Source organism: Lissotriton helveticus, chromosome 2_1 (genome assembly GCF_964261635.1).
Source record: "Lissotriton helveticus chromosome 2_1, aLisHel1.1, whole genome shotgun sequence".
Lineage (NCBI taxonomy): Eukaryota > Metazoa > Chordata > Amphibia > Caudata > Salamandridae > Lissotriton > Lissotriton helveticus.
In genome coordinates this window covers 1604306798-1604334730 of record NC_136059.1, presented here as the reverse complement: position 1 = coordinate 1604334730, position 27933 = coordinate 1604306798, and the positions used below count along the sequence as shown (strand labels likewise).

At 42.7% G+C, this 27933-nt stretch overlaps 1 protein-coding gene across 9 annotated transcripts in view; it reads left to right on the top strand.

The window, feature by feature from the left end:
- ADGRL3 (adhesion G protein-coupled receptor L3) overlaps positions 1–27933 on the top strand; it is a 777598-nt gene that overhangs the window by 541751 nt on the left and 207914 nt on the right. For all 9 annotated transcript variants that reach the window (XM_078676566.1, XM_078676564.1, XM_078676569.1 and 6 more), the window contains one exon: positions 27448–27633. In XM_078676566.1, the coding sequence (XP_078532692.1) occupies positions 27448–27633 (186 nt within the window). The remainder of the gene's footprint in view (positions 1–27447; positions 27634–27933) is intronic.

The following is a 27933-nucleotide window of genomic DNA, read 5'->3' as shown; positions in this document are numbered from 1 at the left end:
TTGTTATCCTTGAAACCAATGCCGTTTAGTTACTCCCAGTGTTTTCAACATAATTTCGTCTCTTAGTATGGTTTTGCAAAAGTCATTTTGGCACTCAGTCACAGTCCCTGTGTCTTTAACAATCATTGTGTTTGCCACTATTGCAAACACACCTAACTTCTGTTATGAAATGTTTATAATGTTGAGGATGGCCTGAGCTATATCACTGTTCGAAATGTACTACATCACTCTGAATGTTGTAATAGCAAAGGTGGCAGTTACTGTTACTTGTAGTTACTGTCATGATGCATGTAGTGGTGCTTTGTGGTGTTTCCTACATAAACCATTTTCACAGCAACCAACGCCATTCAAACGTTAGGGAAGAGGAAGTGGAGTAACGGACAGAGCTGCCGACTTTGGACCTGGGAAACCAGATTTGAGTGTCAGCGTTGACTCAACATCCTGTGAGTCTGGGCTAATGTAACTGGGTCTCATGTAAAGTGCCCCAATACCTTAGGGGCAAGTTAGTGCTAAATAAAAAACAACTGCAAAAAGAAAGTTTATTTTAAAAATGTCCCTGCCATAACTCATTATATTCTACCCCTGTAGTATCAGCATTCTGCAATTTATCCCAATTTCTGTACATTTTAATAGTCTGACTCTAATACCCAGTGTCTTTAACTGGCTTGCGTAGAGCCATCACAAACTGGGGATGGGTGGAATTGGGATTCTTTCCCAGGCCCCGTGCACTCTTGCAATAAAATCTATTAAAAGATTTCAAACCAAGCTTGTTCATTAATAGTAAGGAGGCTAGAGGCTAAAACCCCAAAATGGTGCTGGAGCTGTTGTGTTTTTGCCTTTTCCTTTGGCTTTTTCAACTTATAAACAGCTGCTCAAGCCATTTGGGACCCACAAAGTTTTTGTCTCCATCCCCTGAAATAGATGTGACTTGCTCTTGGCCAACCGGAGAATCCATTTCTCGAAGTACAATCTTTTTGTCTAGCACTTCATATATACTTCCTATATCATTACCTATGAATATATTCCCTAACTCCTGAGCTCTTTCCTTATGTGAACACAATGACAGAATCACATAGCTCATTGAGTTACCTGCATTGACACAAGTCTTCTTTCTCATGCCTAGAAGCAGAGAAGAGGATGGTGTAAGAAACTGGATTACTAATTCAGGGAGGTGAATGCCATCTCAAGCAGCAACCACAATTCTTCTCAGGGTGAAGTCACAAGTAATCCCTAAATTAACACGTGCTTAAACCTTGGGTAGCTAGGCACAGAGCAATGAGGCCTAACTCAGAAGCAATGTGTAAAGTATGTGTGCAACTCTTCCAACAGTAACACAGTGAAAACACACCACTAAAGGAGCCCACAAAAGAATTGGAAGAATAGAGTGATTTTTTTATAAATACAAGACCAAAATGACAAACATCCTATTGTTAGAACCAGAGACATTCAGATTAAAAATGTTAGTAAATGTAGCACCAAGAGGCGTAAAGCACCAATTGGGATTATCTGATTGCACCAGAACAGGACAAAGTCACAAGTTCAGGCCAACTGAGATGGCTACAGGGACCCAATTAGGCCCACTGAGCAAAGCACCCTAAACCCTGGCTTGTGGAGGGTCGCGAGGATCTGCGTTGAAGATGTGTTGCACAGCCGAAGCAATGAGTCGGTTTCTACATGCGGTAGAGCTGCAGTGCGAGGTCCTGCTCCATCATTGTTGAAGATTCTGTCAACGAGGACTTGCGTTGCAAATTCTGGAGTTGGGGATGTGTGACGCAGTTGGGGTGATGCATGGATTTCGAAGGAGCTGCAAGGCTGAATTGCGGAGTCTGGCATTGTCCACAAGACTGCTGTCAATGAGAGAAGGATGCATCGCGCCACTCTGGTTCCGATGTAGTGACGATCTGCGATGGGATGTGTGTCTTTGCAACAGTTTCGAATCCCCAGCAGCAGCGATGCATCAATTCTGCTCAGGGTTGCGTGCTCAGCAGCGGAGATGTGTTGACTCCGCTTGATCCACAGAGGTTGGCAGAGCACCTTAGGCCCAGTTCCAAGGATTCAGGACATGGGTGACACCACTTGGCAGTGTAGATTCACAAATGGCAGAATCCTAATGCAGGAGCAAGGCTGTTGGAGCCTTCTGTCCCTGAGACTCAAATCAAGGGGGCCAGTCAACTAACCCTTGGAGCCACTCTGGGGCTCTGGGCTCAAGAGATGCAGGTCCAGACCTTCTCATCCAGACAGGAGGGAAGCAGGTCAGCACAGCAGGGCAGCAGTCCGGCAGAGTAGCAGTCCTTCGGCAGCTCAGCAATCCTTCTTCCTGGTAGAGTATCTACAGGTTCAGAAGTGTACTGACGGGCGCATCGAAGGGGTTAAGCTTTCTTCTATAACTGGCCTGTCCCAGTTTTTACTTCTCAAAATCTGGTCACCCTACTATTGTACCACCTATTGGCATCCCTGCCAAGTGGCCCTGTAATCTGCATCCTGTCAGTAAGCCCTACCTGTTTAGCCAGCAGAACCGAGATCTAAAATATAATGGGTCACTTTGACTGTGAAACTATATGTCTCAGATTGCAAAGTGGAGTTGCTCAAATGTCTAAGGCTGGTAGAATGCCTCACAAGCAACACACATCCTCTTTGATACTGTGTCCATAGCCTACACAATGAGGAACAGTAGGTTTACAGCTGTTAGTTGCTAGCATTTTGTTTGGAGTGGTAGCTCACGAAAACTAGTCGTCTATGATTTTTGTACAATCGTCTCTCAAGGTTTAAAAATTAAACCCAACTTCAATCACGAGGAACAAATTATGGAACCAGCATAAATGGCAAATGCCTGTATGTATCTGCCACCTCAATTCAAGATCATCCAAATAAAGGAAAGTTAACAAATATATGACTGTTTTGCCCTCCCTTGGAGATATTTTAATAAATTATGGACTGCGATCGAGCATTTATCAGTGTTAAAAAATGCATTAGCATGCGGCAAAGAAAACCTCTCATACCCAAAAAACAACAGGCCTTATTTGGTTGCAATATGTTGAACATTTTTATTATTAATGCACAGTGTTGCTTTCATTACAAACAGAGACCAGATGTGCCTTCACGCCACGGAGGCTGTGAGTTGAATCCTTATTACAGCAATTTAAGTGAATTTATTCACTCCCCATAACCAAGTGCGCGAGCCCCGTGTTGACAGGCAGCTGGATATGGCCTGGCATTTCTGAAAGGTTTCTCCACCGAGCAATTACAGCAAATGAACCCGGCCAGGACCAAAAGGCGAGCTGCAGCTTCTCACGCGTTCCATTTTTGTTTGTGTTTCTTTTTAACTCCACAGAGAGCTGATAATGCATCGAGCAAAAATAATCATATCGTCCTCCCCGCTTCCCTCCAGATGATTACTGGCTTACAGTTTTCGGAATTTCCACCTCAGAAAGCAAATTCTTCAATTAATGACATTTCAATGCAAATGCGGTTCATTCTGTACATTAATAGCTGCGCCAATTGAACGCGCATATTTACGACTCCCGCGCATTTTTATCAGGCTCTTTCCAGGACTGCTAACGGCCGCGCTGTTTAATTTGAGCTGACTTTCTAACTTCAATCACCCCAGGCAGCTGCTAGCTCATGATTTCAACCATCGACCATCGTTTTCAATTGGTCACAGCTTTTGTGGGAAAATAGATCGGGCTAGACTGCTGCAGAGTTGGAACTGGCAACATTACATGTAGTTTTCCAACTGTCCAGCAGATGGCAGTAAACCGTTCCGGAGACGAAGAGATGACCTCCGGATTTCACTGTTATACGCAAATGAGCAGGAGTTTAAGGCTGGCACGGCCCAGAACATATTTTATTGCCAGTCCGATATTGAACAACGCGAGGTCGCGGGGCAAGCAGGAGACCCCTTCCAGAGAAACCCATAGAAGCCAGTAAGTTAGCTCAGCAAGTTGAGCACCTGTTGAGACCAGAGTGTCATATGTCTAGCACAGGGGTCTCCAACCTTTTCTGTATTAAGAGCTACTTATGTTCAATAAAACACATTAACAGTTACTAATATTATTAGTGCGGTATAATTTCAATTTCTTTATATGTATATTCAACCAAGCACTTTTTAAAAATGTAATAAGCTGGGCTGCACACAGGTGAGCTACTCAGAGTTAGCTCAAGAGCTACAGTGTTGAAAGTTTAATAATGGTATATCTAATTCTAAACGTACGTTCTAAATTGTATAAAGGTGCTGTATAATTAAGAGATTATCTCTTGGGATATTAGACCCTTTTTTAAATCGGTTCCAAAATATTCATTTTACAGCCCTCGGTTCCAAATATATGAGTAGAAAAAGTGACAAGTCACACAGGCAGATCTGCAGAAAAAGGCGGGAGCTATTCAACTACTTCTGGGTGGGATAGATGTGGCACTGCCAGGAAGCATCCTTGCTCCGAACATATGAATCGTGTGTCACGCCAGCATGCAAAGCTTTTTTTAATTGCGTTGGAAGCTCTAGGCAATTGGGCAGGCAGAGTAAACCATTTTAATCCTGTGCTAGTCGCAATTTCCGACAGGGTGGAAATTGATGGCTCTGTAGTTGGCCAGTGAGTCAACATCTCTCTATAGGCCTGGGATCAGTACATTTTTGCTTAATTCATTGTAAATCCTTGGATGTTGTTCCCCCTCATTGCTGAGAAAGTGCATCAGATTTAATTCCTGCCACATCCCTGCTAACCAATGGGTTTAATTCACTTTCTAGAACTTCCATGTCATTTGACTTAAAAAAACAGCTGAAAAGGAGACAAGGAAGCATTACAGCACGCAAATAACTGCACCATTGAATTAGGGATGTTTAACGTGTAAAATAATATTCGGATTCTACTTCTGCGATTCTTGTGAAAATAATACAGAATTGAGTGATAGAAGGAAGTTTTATACTTGCATTTGTAGGACATGTACACCTAGACCCCCCTCCCCCAAGGGTATACATTTGAAAGCAGCATCCAGATTATTAGTTTACCATACCATTTGCAAAAACCCGACTCTCCACTCTCTCACTGGAACTCACCATTCTTCAGATGTTGGTTGTTTGACATGACTCTTCAGTCGAGCAATAATGACCTTGGCAGCAACCAAAGGAATTGATGCAAACACCTAACCACTAGCTTTCTCAGGCAAACGGCCAAACATAACAGTTAAACTATCATAGTTGATCAGTTCACCAACCATCGGCCTGAATTCTCCAATTTGATTGCAAAAGGTAGTCAAGCTGTATCAGTCAGATGACGTAAGAAATGTATGAACGTTCAGTCGTTTATCAACGTGGATATTGGTAATGAGATCTGTCTCTAAGAATTCCAAGCTTTAAAAGAAATAAGTTGTTGGAAGCTAAAGACCTTCATTTTTATCTTCCTGTAATTTAATCAATGACGTTACTTGGCTTGACCATAAGTCAGATGGACCACTGGAATAAATTGTCATTGCCCCATGCATGCCACTGTACTTCTAAGAATTGTTGCCCTAACCACTGACTTTATGATGCTTTTAGTTTCTCAAAATGAAGTAAGTTAGGTGCATAGTCACCAGTACTAAATGCAGCATTTCTGTCTCTTTGCAAAAGTCTGACATTTATAGTCAATCTACACCGTTCTCTTTCGAACTATTGTGTGATAGGCAGACGTGAACCGAATCCACTGTGGATGAAATATTATTAAAGAAAAGGTTCTGGCAGAAGTAACTGGGGGTCTAGCAGGGACCTCAAAGATTAAAAAATGATGGCAGCGACCAATAAATCCAGGCATTAGGTGCACACTCAATTGTTAAACTGTGCTAGACTCTTTAATATCAGTTGTATTTAAGACTTTTCCACATTACTCCAATTTAAATATATAAACTTATAGCCGTATTACTAGTGATTGGATACCCACCACAGATGCTTCAATTGTAGACTTAAATTCTGGGGCTGGTTGTTGACATCAATATGGCTTTTTGTCGTAACTGATCAATAGCAACAATCATAGATTAAGTGAGTCTTCTGGTCTTGTATGTTGTTCAAGGAATTTCTGTTTTCAAGGTGGATTTATACCTAGCTGTAAGAATTTTTCTTCTTCAGCTTACCTTTTCTTAAGTCAGTAGCATCACCTGGAATAGAGCTCAGTACATTAATTCTTTATGAAAGGCAAGAAACAGTCATGCCTTGGTCCTCGTGTAGAAGGAATGGTGCTGCAGCATTAATCTGCTGAATTTTTTTTATTCAGGTGTTGCTGCAACCAGTTTGTGTCTAAGAGCTAAGGTCTTTAGAACTGTGCCTTTTTCAGCATGATTCCTCACATTGGATGTTTGGGTTCCTTGCCATACTGTAGGAAAATTGTCTCAGTCTAAATTAGAATTACATTAGTCTAACTTTGGGAGCTGTTGTGTCATTGTGTGGCACCATCACATCTCCTTGGAACTTCTTGGCTTTATTGCCTAGCTGTGGTGCAGATATTGTTCATGTTAGAAGCTCCAGATTTGGAACCTGGAAAAGTCCCCCATCTACCAATTATGATCTGACTCTTGGTGACAGGCATTAACTACTTCCCTGCTGTGGACAGAACAGTTCCTTCTGAGTCACAGTGGGCGCATGCTGAGGGCGGAACTGTTCCATCATCGTATCCACCCGCTGGTGAAGCGCTGGCGCCCCCTTCATGGGCTGCCCTTCTAAACCCCTCCACCAGGGAAAGCAGAGGAAGCACTTCATCTGCCACAGCTGATTTTTAGGCAGATCTGCCCCTTCGGGGGGCAGAAACCCACTAGACATGAGAGATAATTGCTTATGCAATAAGGGGAACGAACCTTTTAGCAAGGGTCACTCTTCTTTTATTTGTCCACATCTTTTGGCAGTTTCTGCACCCCCTTGGGGTACATCGGCCACATTTTAAGGTCAATCTTCCCCAAAGGGAGTTGTATATTTATATGTCGGGGAGCGGCCCCTTGGATCCTTTATTGGAACAATTTGTTGCCCATTTTCTGCCTTTCCTGGGGGCAGATTAGCAATATTTTAAGGCCTAAATGCTCCCAAGGGATACAGAAAACCACTAGACACCAGGGAACATTTGTGTGTGTGTGTGTGTGTGTGTGTGTGAACTTTAGTTTGACTGACGGGCTGGGTGTACTGCCATTTGGCTGTCGGGCTGTAGGTGTATGTAAACTAGAGCTTGATTGGTGGTGCATGGGGACTGGTGTTTGGCTGGCATTGCATGTAAACTGGCACTTGGCTGGTGGTGCACGTGGACTGACATTTGGCTGGCAGTGTGTGTAGAATTGTTACCCCGAAACCGGTCCCAGGATACTGGTTTCCGGTCCGGGGAAGACCTGTCTTGGCGGTTCGGGCCGGACTGTTCCCATAAGGAACAGGGTCAAGACTGATTTGTATATAGCTGGGTCTGAACTGAGGTGGTGAAGTGAGCTAAAGAATGATGATGTATTAATTCAGATATGTGACTGCGGGTGAGTGTCTGAAAAGTTTCAATACTCTGCTCATCATCTTGTGTTTGATTTGGTGTGTGTAGACTGGCATTTGGTTCCTGGTGTACATTACTGGCACTTACCTGGTGGTATGTGTGGACTGGCGCTTGGCGGGCGGTGTGTGTAGACTGATGCTTGGCTGGCAGTGTTAATGGACTGGTAGTGTGTTGGTGTCTGATAGCCAGTATGTGTATTGACTTGCTTGAGGTATATTTGTCAGTTGTCTGTTGTTTGGGTGCTTGGTGGTGTAATTGGTGCTAGTCCCGTAGGCATATGAGAGTGATGGGCCCTTGAATGGCGCTGTTTTTAAATGTAAGTGTTGTATTGTGTTGGGTCCGCAGCGGGCAATGTGAACGGTTTTCTGTGTCTGACGCATGAAAGGCATGTGAATGGACTATAAAGCGGCTGGTGCCTTGATGTGGCTTTACGGCTCACTAGCTGTAAGTCAGTGGTTCTTTGATCTAATGTTGAAATTATTAACAATGACTTTTGTGGACTTTATTTTGTAAAGTCATTCGTGAATAACGTTTTTTATGAATCATTTACTTATCCTTGTGCCAAATCCAACCAGTATGTCTGTGATTGACTAGTGGATGGGTTTTCAATAATGTTTTGGTGTTTTACTGCTTTTTACCATCAATGCATACTCTCTCTGTAGTGAACACCTTCAGCCCTCACATCTTTTTGGGAACTGGTCCCTATGGAAATAAAATGTGGTCTGTTTTGTGTGGATCCCACATGGTTTACTTAGGCAGTAGCCCTTATAAATTTGATTAATTGACAAAGACATCTCCTACCACCCAGAGACCCAGAGTCCTCCCAGGTCTCCCTTGTGTTGGTGGGCCAAGTGCCTGTGACAGGACTTTCCTGACATCATGCTGCCTCAGCCGTTTGCTTTCAAGTCAATTGTTGCCACAGTGCACTGGCCGGTGTGGCCGGAAGGCAATTAACAGAGGGCTATAGACAGAAAGCCATGATGTGGATGCCTGTTGCAGTGTCCAATTCAATTGTAGGAGTTGTCTAGTGCATAGAGCTAGAAGCAGAAGCTAGAAGCAAGGGAGTTGTAGATAATGATAATGTGCTGTGAGCAGTCAGGTTGGCAGATGGCATGTAGCAGGTAGGAGGTAGCACACAGAAATGGACAGGCAATAAGATTTCCTTGGGACTTGATCCAATGGCATAAGACACAATGCAGAAAATTCAAGATGGAGACTCCCCATGGTTGCTTGCTTGCTCTTGCTCATGTTGGTAACTCTGCTCAGTGGGGCAGTTAGCCTTCAGATGATGAGCACTGGCATTTGTCCAGGCATCAAAGGGGGGGACTGATGCACCCAATGAGAGGATTGCAAGAGTTACCGGGTGGCTGTAGGGAGGAAACTGAGGGGCGGAGGAGGTGGAGCTGGCTACCACACCGTGCACAAGCCGCACAGGCCTAAGGCTAGCCGATTCCGTGCAATGGGGGCAGTCCTGCAGCCTAGTGCACCAGGAGCACCCGTCTCGTCTCCACCACCTGTGCCGCTCACCTCAAGAGGCCTCTCGGGCTGGCCAGTCCTGAAAAGCTCCCTGTTGAGATGGGCTGCTGATCAGGCAAGAGTAAGAACCTCTCACCGCCTGCCCTCCGCAAGACCTGCCGAACCACCAGCTCACTCCAACACCAAAACTTGGTGACTATTCTCTTGTGAAATCACTGTCCCCAGGCCTTTTTGCAAGGGCAGAGCAGGAGGTCGGCGATAGGACCGGGCAGACCGAATATACTGGGGCTGTGCCGAGGATGGACATGGCTGGTGCCAGGGTCGGAGAAGGAAGCCCGGCACCAGCAGCCCCGCTCACAACGATCAAACAGTGATCCAACAATGTGCAGCATGACGTCACCACATAACTCTGTAAGCGGTAGAATGCAAGCAGTTCATTTAGTCCCCTGAAACACATAGAGGTGTCAGTACTCCTTGCAAAATGTATTCCAGTAAATAGTTGTTGTGATGAACAGTGACACAATGGTGGTAACTTCAGAATATGAGCACTTTTCCCAGGTGAGCCTTGCGAAATAGGTGACTTAGATTTGGAACTGAACATGGTAGGCAAACGTAGATGCGAGGCTGAGCGTGACAGAGACAGGACAAGAAGATGAAAAAGAGTGTGAACATGAGCAACATTTCCATGCACTCTGAATGCTAAATTATTGGTTTATGCATATGCATAAGTACATTATTCTTAGCTACCCTACTTCTGTGCTTCATAGCCGCTTTGTTCATATTTATAAATACAACTATTTGGATCACCATTTGGCAGACATTGGCGTGCCCTGTGCTGCAAGATAATCCTATATGATGCAAATGTTGTGAGCAGTTAGCACTAAACCCTGTATGTCCAAATTTCTGAGAGACTCGACAGACGTATCCAGTCCATACCTGTCTCAAACATAGCCAGTGATATATCTATACATTTCTGTACCATTATCAACTGCAAGGCTGCTTTGAGTGGTAATGTTTTACGCCTGTACTTAGTGGGAGAACAGACAGGGATGTGAATGCATCCTGATCTTAAACCCAGGGTAAAATCCGATATCAATAATTAGGTACAACCAGAGAACAGAAACAAAGGGCCAAGCTCGAAGTCTGATCTGGCAAAAGCATCTCTATGAAGCGATGGTGTGTAAATGTGAATAAATTACTCAATTTTAAGAGTTAAGAATGAAAACTGAATGTGGAAAGATTACTAGAAAAATGAAAGCAAGAACGGTAATAGAATGAAACTAGTGTAACTGGGATCTCCAATAAATTCACTGTCACTATAATAAAGCAAAAAAGGGGCAGATGCTAAAACAGTGCAAAATAGATTGAAAATTAATCAGAAATAGCCATGAAATAGAAGTACCACACCATTGAGAAAGTCAGATTTAACTGGTGCCAGGCTTTCGAGTTCCGGCCAGCTGGCGTCATCTGCCGAATGTCTCAAAGGGCAATTTAGAATATAGCATAGTTAACTGAGTAGGACAAACTCTCAGTGATTGAAACCCGAATACCGTCGGTCGGATTCACCTGTTCAAATTTAGACATTGTCTTTGGCGATATTCTTCTGCCGGGCTGGGCTGAGTCCCGATAATGTACCGGCCCACCTTAGCATAGGCAAGGGGCCCTCTACTTCACCCCTCCCCCTAATACCACTGCCATAACCTCTCGTTGCTCCTTTTCACACACTCACGCCCCCCATGAACATGGCTAGACGCTAAGCTTAGACCTTCATGGCCCCCATCCCCTCTCTCCCTCTTTCCCCCTTCCCCCTTTCTCTTCTCTCTTTTTACTTAGTTATGCTGTTTTATGTGACATAAACGGAATCCTGACTCTAGATTGCAGCCCTTTTCCCAACCCAGGCGGTGTAGCCACTTTAAATACCGTCCCACTCTTCTTAGTTTCAGAAGATGTCTTAAAACTTGGCTGTTTCGTCAGGCCTTCTAATCGCGCACTCGAACTTGGGTTCTGAAAACATCGTAGCGCCAAGAATCCTCCTCGGTGTATGTGGGCTTTATAAATATATTTTAACATAACATAACGTATGCTGAGCTATGGTCTAAATGCCCCACTTTATCTGTCCCGATCAACAGATCCCTAATAGCAATATCCCCGCAGGGGCTTTCGAGATTGCTACAAATTTAATGGTGACATGCAACAACCCAAAATAACAATATCTAGAGCAACATGTTACCCTACGCAACTGCACAATCACCCCTTTCTTTTTTATTTGCTGTCGTTGAATTGATCTATATACATTACCCTTTGAAATACGGAGCACCTGCCGGGACTTAATGGACGCTGCTATATGCATATAACCACTACTCAGAACACTGTGGGCAACTACAAGTGTATTGACAGGATCCACCAAGTTATTAATATACAGTACTATTGATAATGTTATATATATAATAACTGCATTTACAGTCATTAAAAAAATATAAAACAGATTCTAAACGAAAAATGTAGACATTGGGAACAATTTCTTCTTGGCAAGTGGTTAAGAGTTTGACCTTTTGTTGATTGTTGGAACAGTGACACCTTTCCCTGCATACTCCATAATAGATGTGTGAAGAAAGATTCTTTGAATCAAGTCTCTGAATTCAGTCCCTGGTTTGCTTATGGGCAGAACAGGCCAAGATGGACTCCGAAAAGAGAGTGATTTGGCTCTGACCTGATCCGAATGCTGGATAAACCAGTCAGAACGTCTTCCATTTTCCTTGGGAATTCGAATTTGCGGATTTGAAGTGTTATCCGTGTGATGCGAGGAGTGAATCTTTCTCTTAGTCCAAGGACCTACCACGAAAGAGTGAGTAGACATGGATACAATGTCCTCATTTTTATTGTCGTGCGCCAGTCCATCAGTTTCACTCTGTTGGTTCCTTCACTTCCGGCCTTTCTGCCTACGAAGGGCTAATGGCTCTGCGTTAATTTCAAGATAGCGGAGTCAGCAGTGCAATAGTGGAGCCTGGATACCTGTTAATTGTAGGTGTTGATTAAAAACCTTCACCTCTGCACATTTCTTATTTCGGCTTCCACAAGCCATCATCTGTTGTGTTAGAAAGCGGCCCAGCGAGCGAGAGGAATGCGTTCAGGGCAAGCTGTAGCCAATCTGACCCTAAAGGCTGTCAGTCAGCAATTATGCCGGTGTAAATACAAAAACAACCGCCAGTTTATACCCATGTTGTTTGCTAATCCGTCTTCTGTGAGCGCCATTCTTTTTAAAATTCTGTAATGGGAAAAATCACGCAGCGAGGGAAATCTACAAAAGGCCGCGTGCTACGGGGGTGTTTTTCGTTTTGTTTTGTTATTTTAACAAAATCCGAGAGCATTTCTCGTCGGATGCTGGGACGTTAATTGCATACTTGCAGCCTTGGAGTTGAAGCCTAACGAGCTTGAATTGTGTTTGGCATTTGCAATAGGTACAAGTATGTGTAAAAGACAGCATAATATATACAATTATGTAGTTATGACACCCTGAAAGTGGAGCGGACTTGCAAAAGAGCGCTGTGACTTGAAATTGCATTGTGAGCTGCACAGATAATGTGCATATTGAGACATTTTAGAACAAAGCTTTCAACGTGATAGTTTGTACAGCATGTTGCAGCTAATTATGCAAGTGGAGCAACATTTTTTCTTCTTTAGGTCGGTGAGCAAAAATATTTACAATGTTATACATTTTGATAATTTTGATTTCACCTTTACTCCTGATGCTGGGAAATGAGCCTGTGAAGTAGGGAGGAAGCTATTTATTGATGCTTTGATTCGATGTGTCCAAAGTAACTGTTGGTTTATTGCATATACATTAAGTGAGGAAAATAGTATTGAAGTGAGGAAAATCGTAATGAAGGGAGGAAAGTTTAATACCTCTTAATAGACCTTCGAAACTGTTCCTTGTCAGAATTATTCAGTAAAATGACAAGGGATAACACGTGGAATGCTCTTAAAGTGTCAGCAGTTAACAGTTACCTTGGGTATTTAAGTCCATCACGTTTCAATATATCATCACTCTAAATGGGGCACAACCTTACGGAAATCAGTCATGGCCTTGCTCCAATAGGAATAGTCTATCCTCAGAACAGGAGCACAAGGAACCTCAAACCGATTCAGCCTTGTCGGGCTTTGTTCGCGAGGTGCAAAGCGCAGCAAGCAAGGAACTCATGTGTGAGCATGCCCCTTCCACTGAGGGTCAGGCGTGCAACACCCATTGGGCTCACTGGGCTTCAACCCCCCCCCCGTGTCGTGGGTGTCAGCCCGGGCAGAGACAGCTTCGCGGGCTGGCGAGCATCTTATTGCAGCCGCACCAGAGTACTTAACAGGTCTTTAAAAGACCATTTACTTACAAATTAGGCTTTTGTTGTGTGTTGACCCCTTCTTTCAGCCACTCTGTCTAAGGTGGAAGAATTAGCCCCCCCCCCCCCGAAATATTTTTCAGCCCCCCCCCCCCCCGAAATTTGGCTCTAGTTGCCCGCCTGCTGAGGGTACCACCTTGAAATAAGAAAGGATGATCAGTGGAATGCTTGCAATAGTACTTGGCCCTAACAGTCACTCAGGGTGCATTCTAGTCCATTGTTTTTTCCAAAACATCCTTCACAAGGGACACATCCTAAAGCTCAGGCTGGAAAGTTCCATTCGGATCAGGACCACACTGATTTTCATGTGGGTGGCCCGTCTGCAGTGGTGCAGTAAGCCAAAAATGATGAACAGGAGTGCAGCCCCAATCAATATTTAGGGGGCATACCATTCTGGGAGTTGTAGACCTTATTTTATAACCAAACCTGCAAATCCTAGAATGCAAAGAACATAACCAGGTGTGGATGAGCCACTGACGCATGGGGCTGGATGACTTGAGATGTCTGAGTTGAATTTTCCTCCCTCATTTTATCAGGTATTTTTTGTCTCTGCTTGATCACAAGTGAAAATTTCATTTCACTGTACTTTATTGGTAAAATCATTTAGCGAATAATCACATGTAACTGTGAAACGTTCACTTAATGTATTGTGACCTCATTTTTTGGGGAAACAACCTTTACCACTCAGCCAGAACCCTGCATGTCTTTACCACGCAGGCTTAATTTCATTGTAAAGGTATGATTGGTAAAGGTATATCCGTTGTAAAAGTTTTAAAGGTATGTATATGTAAGTATTAAAGGTTTTAAGTTATATGTATATATATATCTACATATCTATATCGTTATATATATATATATATAAACATGGGATGCACTCAGCACAACCCCTGCTTAGCTGATTCTGGAAGACTTTAAATTCCTTCACCTCAGTAGATATGAAACCCTTCATTAAAATGGTCCTGTGACTGCCGATTTCAACACTGTAACTTGAATGCCCACTGTATCTTTACAGGTTTGTGTATTAGAATCTGTCAGATTTGTAAAATCATTTTAGCAAATGGCAAACAGTACAATTCCCCTCTTCCCAACCACAGTGCATTAATTGCAAAATAGGTAGTCACAATTGCTAATCTGAAGGATTTTGAAATCAAACAGTAATGGGATATTTTCAGAATGTATTTATTCTATTACATTTCAGGGTTTTGTAGATTTTGAGGAACCATAATGCAGTAGTCCCAGAGAATTTAGCACGAAAAAGAAAAATTTGTAGTTCATGCTGATGTATGTGGGTTGACAGGGTGCAAGTTTTGCTAACCATTGTCAATAGAGTTGCGGATCCCCAAAAATATAGTACATGAGAGCACTGTTTTAAAGCCCCAAAGTAAACCAGAACCTGCAATGCCGGCATTTGCTTCCCTGTATGTAACCGATTAGGCACAGGTTTTCTATGCATTTTTGTCCTCATTAAACAGTACTTCTTTGACAGTATTAAGGTGGGAATTCCATGCTTTGTTTCATTGCCATGATATGGTAGGGCAGATTAATTTAAACATAAATAGATCATGCCTTTATTTTAAGGGGCTCAATCCACATGTAGTCACTTTCACTGCAACATGCTGCACATAGTCCTCCAGAAGCTTCTAAGATTGGTGACCTCGAAGTGATGCATGCAAATAAAATGGACATTCAGTTTAAGAGAAAATGTACATTTTACTCCTTTGTGAATTATGAGGCAGTTGTGTGCCCTCTTACAAAGTGAGCAATCACTGTGACCAACTACAGTGTATGCAGCCACAAACAAAAGAAAATCAATGAATGAAGCATACGCCCTGAGAGAAAAATTGAACTTGAAAGTAAAATCACACATGAAAGTGGCTATTGGCTCTGAAATGCAATGATATACTGTAAGGAGAAGATAATTCTGAGGTGGCAGATGATCCTCCACATTAAATGATCTACAGCTAAAGGACCAAATCTTACAAGGCTGAGAACATAAAAGGTTGATAAAGATTCTGGAAAAGAATACATTATATGTTAACAACATTTTCCTGTTGAGCTTCATGAATACAATAATTTCAATGTTCAAAAACAGAAAATATTTTTGTTTGTAAAGAACTAATGTATTCCATGTTCGACAAATACATTAGAAAAGTTAATGTATGCACAGTTAAATACTAGAAAAACTCTTCTGTACAACCTAACATCACTTTATGATCTGTCTTGTGGGGTTCCGATCCACCGTTCACTATCCTAGCTATAGCATACTGTGTCTTCCTATAGCACAGGTTTACACACATAAGAAAATGTTGTTGTACATACCTCAAACGCTCTTGAACCCAAGCCAACATATAATTCACATATTGTAAAACATCTTCAGGGCTATACTGGGTCATACTTAACTATTGTCTCCTCTAGCTGTAACTCATGGGCACATACTGACATGAGATGAAAATCAAAAGAAAACCCAAAGTGTTGGGTATAGAGACCTTGTCCACAAGCTAAAGGCTCTTGACTCGTTCAAGTGAATATGCAGTCCGGCAGGTAGAAGAATAGGTGTGATTACGCGGCGCCCCTCATATGAAGATTGTTTCACAGGGTGACACCGACCCCCCCCCCCACGAGTCCATGGAGCGAGATTTCTCAAACCAAAAAATTTACAACGTGACATAGGGAACGTATGTAACAACAGCGCATGCTTTATTAGTAGCAGCGTTCACTTTATTTAATAATTTTTTCTTCACTTCACAATTGTTTATTTCCTATTTAGGTATATTAGGAGTGGCATACACAGGGCTGCTCCCTGTGTGGTCCTGAGGAAGAGCTAGGGGAAGCTCAAAACATGTTGATCCCACACTGCGGCCCAACTCATTATAGTTAGGTTCCACAGTGAACCCCCCTTTTTAGACATAACAACCTAGGAGCAGGAATACAATTTGATGATGCCCACTAGCAAGGTATTTTTAATCACTTTCATCCACTCCCCCAAAAAATGCACTACACATAGTCTACCTACAAGTGCTCCTACGTAACTCCGCAAGTCGCAGCACGCCTCAGTTCGTAGAGGACTGGGATGGCCCCAATGATGAAGCATGTCACCGTGGGGTAATCCTGGTGAGTGTGGGGGCTCAAGAAAGAATTTTTTTTTCTTTCTCTAAGGCGCTTCTCTAACATGAACAAGTCAAGAGCCTTTAGCCTATGGACTTAGGGGCCTATTAGGATGACGGGCGGACTTTGTCCGCCCGTCATCCTACCCGGCCACCACAATGCTAAAAATGCATTTGCATAGACAAAGCGGCAGGCACCGCGCGGTGCCTGCAGCTTTGTTTATGCAAATGAAGGAGGGTACCACAGGTACCCCCCATGTGCACCCCCACCTCTCCTTCACTCTGAGGCCCGCAGGGGGGCCCCAGATTGAAGACCGCATGCTTTTCCGTGGTAGCATCACCACCGCGGAAAGGCATCTACACAAGCCCATCATAATATGGCTGGCGGTGTCTAATAGACACCGCCACCATATTAAACCATTTCCGCCCGGTCACAAGGCGACCGCAGCGGAAAAGCGGCGGACAGTCTTTCCGTCCGCCGTGGCCCCCCCGCCATCCTAATATGGTGGGGGGAATTCTGGTGCGGATGGCGGGCGGATTGCCCTCGCCAGCCGCCGCCAGCCTGGCGGGGGCACTCCGCCCGCCATCCTAATGGCCCCCTAAGTCTCTATACCCAACATTTTGGGTTTTCTTTTGAATCTATATGCCCGGAGGATGACCTAGTCTTTACTCCTCCTACTCCCCTACTTGTGACATGAGATGAAATTCCACATTTGTATTTTTGTATCTGTGTATCATAAGAATATTTTTTGAGACAAATACAATGTTCCTTTTTTAACATAGTATTTCCAATTATACTGCCTCTGTGCCACACATGTATCAAATCCCAATTTTGAACTAAGGTGTCTTTCAACCTTCCAAAACCCTTCATAAAGAAATATAATGTTCCTAATTCGAAAAAAGCTAAGCTAACATGATGATTCCATGACATGAAACCTGTGTATTTCCTCAAAATATCCGCTGCATGCAAAGAATGGTGAAACTGGCATTCTGAACAATGGATAAGGATCCTCATAAAGTTGATGTAAAATTGATATTAGGTTGTACAGAAGATGTTTTTAACATTTTCCATATATATGTCAGACCTGGAATAAACAATGTTTAACATTTAAAAACTGTTTCTGTTTGTGTATATTGAAACTATTATCTTCCTGTAACTCCCACAAGAAAATGTTGTTTACATTTTAACATATAAATCAGGTGGGCACTGATTGCCTTGGGTTGTAGTAGAGTAGGACCCAATATATATCTGAACGAATACTATATAATATTTGACCAAATGTTTGTTTGCCTCTAAAATTATTCTTGGTAAACACTCAAAAATTTCAATGTAGAGTAGTTTGCTGTACATTTCTTAAGAAATCATAATCAGTGTTTAACATTCTTTGTCATACACCAAGGATGAAGGACATCTTTATAGACACACCCTTTAGATGAGATGAGATTATGGGATGCTTAGTTTTTTGGGCTGGGCATATGATCTGTTTTTTTTTAGTACACCATGAGGAGTTGCTATTTGAACCTGCGATGGTGTCTCATGCATTGGTCAGGAAGATTGAATGGATAGAATTGTGATTTCTTAAATATCTGCAGGTGTTCGATATCTGGAGGTGTTCGGTAACCCAGATGCGATGCAAGGTGGATGTGAGTTCTACAGACGAAGGGCTGCAAATCAGCCAACTTACTGACACAGTGAGTGTTAGACTTGTCAGCCTTAGGGTAGTCTTCCCCACAATGTTTGCCTTCCTCCTCCATTTTTTTCCTGACATTGTTTTTTTCTGGTATTAGGACTCTGTGCACTTTACCACTGCTAACCAGTGCTAAAGTGCATGTGCTCATTCCTTATAACATGGTGATATTGGCTTTTTCCCAATTAAATAATTTAATTTACTTATAAGTTCCAAGTAAAGTGCACTACATGTGCCCAGGGACTAAAAATTAAACACCACTAGTGGGCCTGCAGCACCGATGTTGTCACCCACTTAGGTAGCACTTTGAACATGTCTCAAGCCTGCCTTTGCAGAGCCTGTGTGTGCAGTTTAAACTGCCATTTCAACCTGGCAAAACAAACCTTTGGCCAGGCCAACCTTCCTTTTTAGTACATATAAGTCAACCCTAGGGCATGCCCTAGACAGCCCAGAGGGCAGGATGCAATGTAGTTAAAAGGTAGGACATGTACATGTCCTCTTAGTGAAAAACTCTCAAATTTACTACTGCAAGACCTTTTTCCCTGTAGGATGACATTGTAGTTGCCTTATTAAATTTTAGTGTGATTTCCAAATAGGAAGAGATAGCCAGTTCATGTTTGGTGTGTGTGGAATCCTAAATTAAAATTCTAACCTATGGTGAAGTTGGATTTTAAATTGCAATTCTGAAAATTCCACTTTTAAAAAATAGGCCTTTTCTTGCCATATCCATTTGGTATCTGCAGCCTTTCTCTGGGTCACGTGACTGGGTGTGAGTGACAGTTGGGCTTCGTGTATTCCTCCCAGACAGCCACACAAAATAAGGAGCTTAGGTTTGCCTACATGGGCCACCACTGCCAGGATGGCAGGGAGGAGCTGTGCTCAGCCCCCCAAACACTTGAATAGGCTGTGTCCTGGCTTCACACAAAGGGCCTAACATCACTTCACCCAGCTTGAAGCCAGGGAAGTGAAGGCACTGTCAAGAACCATGGCACCATGGTATAAAAGAAGGACACAAGACACCAACTCCTCAGTACACTTCTGGACCTGGTGATACTCTGCCAGGACTGTTGTGCTGCTGAAGCACTGACACTGTACTGTACTCCTGCTTTGCTGTGCTGACCTGCTACCTGCTACCCTCTTGCCTGGGTGAGAAAAGGGGTGACTCTTTCATGTGGGCAGAGGAGCGTCACCCCACTGTTTTCTCGCAGTGCGAGAACCAAAAACATAAAATGGTATTATGAATACCATTTTATGTTTCTGCTTCTTGCACTGCGAGAAAGCAGAAGCATTTGGTTGGGGGCGGGCGGTTTGGCGGTCCTGCTGCAGGGCAGAGGAGGAGTGGCTTACCCACTATTGTGGGCACTGACTGTTTGGTTGGCCCCAGGGCTGACCACACCAGTCATACCCACTCTCCGCTTTCTCCATGTAGGCTGCATGGAGCCTGCATGGAGCAAACGGCCTCACGCCTGTGTGGTCGGCATCCCAGCCAACTAGAACACTGCCATTGCGGCATTGTGATTGGCTATGGGGAGGAGAGGGAGCCTGCCTGCTTCCTGGGACTCGGAGGGACGTGATGCGGGACCGGACCGAGCAGACAAGGTACATTTTTTTTATTAAACCCCCTGTGTGGACCCCTCCCTGCGCGAACCCCCTCCCACCCGTGAGTCATGCCAGCCGCGACTGGGTGAGAAGGACTGGACCTGCATCTCTTGAACCCAGAACACAGAGTGACTCAGGATTGTTGGGTGGCCTCCTGATCTGAAGCCTCAGGAACATAACAGGCTTCCAACAACCTTGCTCTGCCATCTGTGAGTCTACCCTGCCAAGTGGTGCCACCCAGTCTTGGACCCTTGGAAGTGGGCCTTAGGTGCTTCCCAACCTCTGTGGATCTAGCAGAACCTTGCATCTCCTCTGCTGCACATCACATCCCAGAGCAGAACCAACACATTGCACCACTGCGTGGTTTGAACCCATTGCCAAGACCCACATCGCTGCAGCCCTCAGAACTGATGCATCGCCCTGACTGCGTGTCACAACTGAGGACCCTCGCATCTCCTGTCGACAGGCCACCTCGACAACGATGACAGGCTCCGCATCACAACCTCACAGCTCTTCGAAATCGAAGCATCGGCCCGACTACTCACCACATTCTCGACGCCAGACTTTGCATTAAAAGCCATCGTCGACGGGATCTTCTAAAGCAGTGCTGAACCTCACCTCACAGCACCTCAGTAGCTACGCATCTCTTCGGTTGTGCTACACATTTTTGACGTGGATCCTTGCAGTGCTCTGAATCCCAGATTTAAGATACTTAACTCAGTGGCCCTAACTGGGTCCATGTAGTCGGTCCGTGCTCCATTGTAGTTAGCCTGAACTTTTGACTTTGATCCTTCCGGCTCAACCAGATATCCATTGTTGATGCTTCGTGCTTTTTGGTGCTATTTTCGCTGAAATCTTTAAAAACTCATAACTGCCGTTGTACTGATTGAAATGTTGTCATTTTGTGTATGTTTTATTTATTAAACATGTTTCTAACTGTTGTGGGCTCCTTTTGTTGTGTGTTTTAATTGTGTTACTGTTTGAAGTGTTGCACAAACACTTTGCACATAGCCTCTAAGTTAAGTCTGACTGCTCTGTGCCAAGCTACTAGGGGGTTGAACATAGGTTAATTTGAGGTTTGCTTGCGCCTTACCCTGACAAGAATTGTGGTTGCTGCTTGACCAGGGCTCACACCCCTGTCAATCAACCACCCACATTCTTACAGTGAGTTTTCTGTGCTCCGTATTGTCAGAAACACATTTGTGACATGGACAATGCATCAACTTCAGGAAATCTCCTATAATTGTGAATAAGTAAGCTAAAAAAAAATCCAATTTAGCCAAAAGTTCAGTAAACCTACCATTTAAATACCTAGGCTTGTTATGTCATTCCTGCTTAGATGATTTCTTTAAAAAAATTAAAGATATTTTGATTTGTTTATAATGAATAAAACTAGGGCATAAATGAACAGCAGGATCTATTTTGGTTCCCTTTTAAAGTCTTGCATTCTCGAAACTTCTACAAATAAGCAAGGATAGAAGTCACTTAGCTATGCTTTTCCTATGACATGCCCCTAAGACAGCATCTATTCTACAGCTTAAACCGATCGTTACTCGCTCCCCGGCAACTGCAGATGGATCAATAATCTCCACCGCTGCACATTGCGGAGACTTTTCCCATGTCTGCCTGCTGGGACATGCTTCAGGTAATTCAATTAAGGATGGGGAAGGTGCATCTCCTTTTGCTGTGTGTAGGGATACGCTAAAGTCCCCAACAATTGTGAGAACCATAAAGGTTAGATACTTCGCCTATGTGAAAGCAATGATGTACCTTTCCTGAAGTCTTGGATCAGGAGTACAAACCTTTCTGCATTGGCACCTGCTTTGATCACATGTGCTAGTTTGCACAGATGCAATTTAGCACCATTTTACATTTTCCTAAGCAAAAGTCAATGCTCATTTTCTGTCTGTTGTAGTCAAAAGATGAACATTGATTTTTTTTTCTACAGCCAATTGGTTGGTTATTGTTATTGTTCAACAGTGTAGGATAGAAGCTAATCAGAGAGATACAAAGTGGTACATTTAGGAGTGTCAATAAATAGTGAAGATTGGTTAGTATGACGACCTCCAAAGGCATTACCTTCAATCATGAATTTACAGAAACTTACATGGGAAAGGGATTTCTACGTCGGCATTAAACTCGGGCAAAAAGCTGGGGCCTTCAGTTCGGCAGGGAGTGTATTCAAGTAGATGCTCTAAGAACAGCGGGATCTGCATCTGAGACAATGGAGGGTACCATGAGTAGGCAGAGATTGGCTAAATGCAGTACTAATGTGGGTGAAACCCTTCTTTGTTGTTGTATAACTAACTAAATACAAATATGTATGTTAGTACTAAATTTCACCTGAGTGAAAATGTCCTCAAAGTAAAAGAAAATGGCAACATCCTGAGCACTTTATGTAATGCGGTTCTTTTGAGTGCTAGTTTTCGATTAGAAAAAAACAAAATCCGCGACTCTCTTTTTTTATACATCACTGCATTCGAAGAACAACAGTGATCACACTGTTACAAAAATGTTGGCCTTCTTTTGCAAAAAATCTGTCAAAAATGTGCTTCATCAGGTTTCATTTTGGTTTTCTTCAGGCTACCTTGTTAACTTAAAGGAATTTTGCTTTTCCTTTTCAAGAAAGTTTTTACCAGTTTATGGTAAAATGAGTTACCAATTTCACTAAAGATTGCAACGTATTTTTCGGGCAGGATGGAAGCTTAAAGGGTGTAGGATGTGGTCAGGATTTTTTTCTGAATTTGCTAAAGCAAAAGGGTCACTTGAAAACACCCATCTATTCAATTTTCTTTGCAATAATTTTCACATAGTGCAAGACAATACAAAATCTGTCATCCCTGCTTCACCTCCATTTAGTATTTATCAAAAAGTCACAAAGGATGGACAGTAGCTATTATTAATTGTGTCATGGGTTTAAAAATGTGAATTAGATCCCTGTAGCCCCAGAATGTCTCTTGGTTAGATTTTGAGCATCTTTAGTTGAAGGTGATGATTTAATCTGTCATGCACATTAACCTACACATAGGAGAATATGTGTACATCTCCACTATGTGTTGATGTCAGTGAGTGCCTGTTGAATGGATGCGGAATAAGTGACTTCTTTAACAATGTTCAGGTTTTAGCTCTTGCTGCATTGTCGGCTCCTCCGCTAAGGTGAGGAGCATCACCCCACTGCTCGTTAAGCAGTGGAAAATATAAATAAAGTTATAATAACAACAAGTTGTTATCATTTTCTTTTTCTTTGCGGGACTCCATCCAGGTCGTGCGTAGTGGGGCTGGCCTGGCCTCACTGCCGTCAGAGGTTTGGCTGGCCAGCCAAACAGTCATGCACACTTGACATGTTCTGCACTCGGCTGTGTTGCACAGCGCAGTGGAGAATGTGCCCAGCCTCCCATGTACTGCATGAGCTGCCAAACAGGTCGCTCAGACCAATCATTACGCTTCTCTTGCAGCGTCATGATTGGCTGGGAGAGTCCGGGAGACTGGGTGCTTCTGGTGCTGGTGAGGACAGAGTAGAGACATGTGGCAGCAGCGAAGATGAGGATGGTAAATGATGGATGGAATGCTGAATAATGCAAACATTCACCCCAAGTCACAAAGATCTGGGTTTAATCCATCATTCTTTTGCTCTCCACGTCACCCCAGTTTGGACTCAGCCATATGCAAATTAGTCTTGACCCGGTTCCTCATGGGTAAAGTCCAGCTCGAACTGCCAAGGCAGGTCCATCCTGGACCAGTAACAAGCATCCTGGGACTAGTTTCGGAGCATCACCCCTCATCAGCCAGGCTAGGTTGAATCCAGTAGTGCAGTGAGCATGGGACCCACGTCTGGGCATACCCTTCTCACTTAAGACGACAAAAGCAAAAAGATCAAATAATGGACAAAATGCTGAACAATGCAAACATTTACCCCCAGTCACAAAGATCTAGGTTTATTCCATTTTTTTTTGGCTCACCACGCCACCCCAGTTTGGACCCAGCCATATGCAAATCAGTCTTGACCTTGTTCCTCATGGGAACAGTCCAGCCCGAACTGCCATGCCAGGTCTTCCATGGACTGGAAAAGAGCATACTGGGACCGGTTTGTGGTACAACCCCTCATCAGCCAGGCTAGTTTGAATCCAGTGGCGCAGTGAGCAAGGGACCCATGTTTGGGCATACCCTTCCCACTTATGGCGACAAAAGCAAAAGCAACAATTAATGGACGGAATGCTGAACAATGCAAACATGCACCACTAGTCACAAAGATCTGTGTTTAATCCATCGTTCTTTTGCTCATCACGCAACCTCAGTCCCATTACACCCTGTCCTTGGATGCCAAAGTCAGTCCAGCAACCACATCTTGAGAGTTTAAGCTTTGGTCCACAGCTAGGATGGAGGCAGTGAACCCACTATGCGAGTGATGGAAACCCTATGTCCCACCTACCTCAAAATTTGGAAGGTAGCAGCAGAGAGGTTGGGGGTTTCTGGCATTTCCCTATCGACAAACCCTAAATCAGACCCTACATGATGGGTATGCATTTTGAATGGCCAACCACTGAGTTACATGGGGACATTTATGCACTGCTCATAGAAAAAACATTGGTCCAAAAGTGTTTTGGGGCTTTACCATCTGACCAGTCACATTTAATACATTTCTACTAGGGTACAACAAAATGAAAATCATCTGAATCTGATTGTAACCCTGAATAATAGTTTGTTTCAGCCCTTATTTATTCCTTTAGCGTCTAGTACAGCTGTGGAATGCTTTTTTAAAGATTAATCAGATCAGATCTAATCAATAAAAAGCAACTATGTAAGTGTAAATATTCCTGAACTGTATGTTTTTACATTATTTATTCAGTAATCTATTCACATGATGTGATCCATAGTGCTGTGTTTGACATTTCTATAACCTGTGACGACCACACCTTACTTTTAGCCAATTTGGTTGTATTAACTTTACTGAAATTCGAAAAATGGAAGCCTGAATTCGCCTTTTACAGGGTTAAAGTACACGACCTACTGGTCACAACAGTTGTCAGCAACAAAGGTTACATCAATGAGCCATCTTGACTGCTTATAGACAAAATGTATACATAAATATTGTGTATGTGGTGTGCTCAATTTACAATGATTGGGGCAACAGGTGTAAGTATTGATTTTTTGTTATGATTGCTGGGAATAGAGAAGAAAAATCGTTATTTTAAATTCAAGTACACATTTTACAGGCAGAAATGCAGAACCCCTGTGAGCTCCAAAGTAATATATAATTACATACATATTTATGTGAATACGTATATAATGCTGGGATTGCTATACAGAAGTCCTAATTTTAGAGTGGACTAGGACAGTGGCTCTTAAGAATACAAAAAAGGTATTTTGAAGTAGTGACTCTCTTGTGATTGATGTTGAGTATATTTATTAACTATACACGTGAATCTAAATGACTGCATAGTAGTATCTTATTTGCAAGTTGTATTTACCTTCAAGTCATGAACAGGGGATATCTTGAAAGCAATCTTCGGAGAATTACCGTTCCTGCTGAAAATTGGGAAAATCAAATGAAAGCCATAGACAGAGGAATTGTTTGTGATAGGGCTTTGTTTTCTTGGAAGCAGATGTGGTCCCATTCAGTCATTGGTGTGTGAAAAGTGAGTTTAAATATATATATATATTTTTTTATGGAGCGTAAGGCAGCTAAGTTAATCTTTTAAAGGCAGTTTCAGTCTGTTTCAGGGCAATGCCCAGAACAATAAGTGAGCTTTCTCCATGTTTGATTCATCTGGGTTCACTTTGGAGAGATGGGCAGCATTTTTATCTCAGATTCTTGGTAGGTTGGTATCATGGGCTAAGTAAAGGGTCTGTCCAGAAAAGGCCTTGTGCATTTTACATAGTACCGTGATAATTGGCTGTACAGGAAACCAGAAGAAGGACATAGCATGAATCACGTGTTCCTTTAGATTTAGGCACCATCTGACTGAAAAAATGAAAGTTTAAGCTTCACAAAGTTCCACAAGCATGTACATGAAATTTAAGATGTGTGATATTTGAAGAAAGGCACGGTTAGCCAAACATGCTCTCTGGCCTGGAAGATAAATTGAAATGGACTAATTTGAAAAGGAAAAAATACAATTAATTAAAGAAAAAAATAGCAAAATTGATAACAAGTTTTCCAAAACATATTTTTTGCTAGTACTATAACTGGGCTTGGCCTAGTGTAATGCCAGATTCAGGTTTAACACCAAACCTTGTGGGAGAATAAATGATGGTCATACGTGCTGCTCTGAGGTAATGGAATTCCTCTGTTATGTTAATAAAGACTCAGCACCCTCGGTGTGTGAGGGTAGTGCTTCACTTTAGAGAGGTCGACAATATTGATCTACTATAATATTACATCCACCAACACCTCAACACAATGTAAGTACATATATACTATTCTTAACTCCACCTATAATTAGCTTAGAAGGTGCTTGTAAATCAAGTTAAGAACAGTAGTGATATGCTTCACTTGCAATGTATAGGGAGGTTGATATAGTGGATGGGATATTTTTGTAATACAATATAACAGGTGTGATGTAGTAATCCCCCTACTCTGCCGTATCAGTGTAGTCATTACTTTCAGTAGAAGATCTTCACTGATGCCAAGCCAGGGAACTTGCGCTTCCGATTGAATAGTGGATTTAGATTGCTTCATTTAGACTTCAACCTTAACTCACTAGTCCATGTCATATGTAGTGACATATCTGGAGTAATGGTATATTGTTTAAGTACATATGTTATTTTCAACTTTTATTGAAATGGGTTTCAAACATAACAGCCCAATCCACTAAGACATGCACTTACAACCAGTGAGATCACGCATCCTATTTTTGGTGGACATTTTTTTGTTCCTTCAAAAAAAAACAAGAATTTAGAGCTAGAGTACGTGCGTCATGGTTTCGTCCAATGTGACACATAAGTATAGCTTGAGATCTTTATATTTGGCTCTGCTCATTCACCAGGTATGCATAATCTTTATATGGTTGGCAGGATTTTCTGTCCGAAAATGTGCAGTTCCGGAATAGGCCAGTTTTCCCGAATGTCTTGGACTGTGTAGGCATCTCACATTTCTGTTGACTTTTCCATTAAAAAAAGGCAAGGTTTTGCTCCAAATGAAAATATGAGTGAGAAAATACATATTTGTTGTGCTTCCTCCCAAAATCTTCTAAATTGTCGAAATGCTTAGTTTAGTATTTAGGACCCATGATCGAGATGTTAACTGTTCATCATACAACTGTACAAGAAGCTCTCTCTGCTGGCTCACAATTCATCGCATTAGTTGTGTTTATTTAATGAACATCATATAGTTAATATTATGCTGTGATAGAATCATGTAGTTCCCTACTTACTCCCTCTTTGAGAGTCTCAGCATTGGATTTATCAATCTCTCTCTTCTGAAGTTGTAAGGAATGCAAAGTTTATGATACTGACTCAAGTACCTTAAAATGTAACTGGAGCAATGGATAAAGATATATGTTACGCTTTCTTTTCACTCCAGTATGTAACATTCTGTCATGGTGCACACTCTTGCATTCCTTACTAAACCTCTTCCGAGCTCGGTGTAAGTTTATAATGTCACTTCTGGCTGACTCCGTGTCAACATTCAAACATCGTACTTCTGTCTTGTGAATGAGATGAAACAATGAACCTAAGTACTCTCTAATCGTCTTTTTCAATCCTACAGCTAAAATCTCTGGAGATGGCGGCCAACATTGCAAGGGAGCTGGCGGAACACACCAAGAGCCAACTGAATGCTGGTGACATCACGTACTCTGTACGCGCCATGGATCAGCTGGTGGAGCTGCTGGACGTTCAACTCAGAAATCTGACCCCAGGTGGCAAAGACAGCGCTGCACGTAGTTTAAACAAGGTAATTATGAATTAAACTCAGAGGATGTCCAAACTCTGACACACATAAGCTCAATTTTCTGATGATCTGAATCATCTCTAAGATAGACTTGTGACCTACTGGCCTCTGCTTTTTGTGCTTTGCGACAGTGGGTATCAACCAGCATGCCACCCCAGTTTTAAAACCCTCTCTTCCTTTTAAGTTAGCCTGGCCTTCACAGGGTCTACCTATCGTAATATCCTTACCGAGAGCTTTTCATTGATGAAATCCAATTTTCTTATCTTATTGCAGGATTGATACCATTAACCCATCTCACTTGCC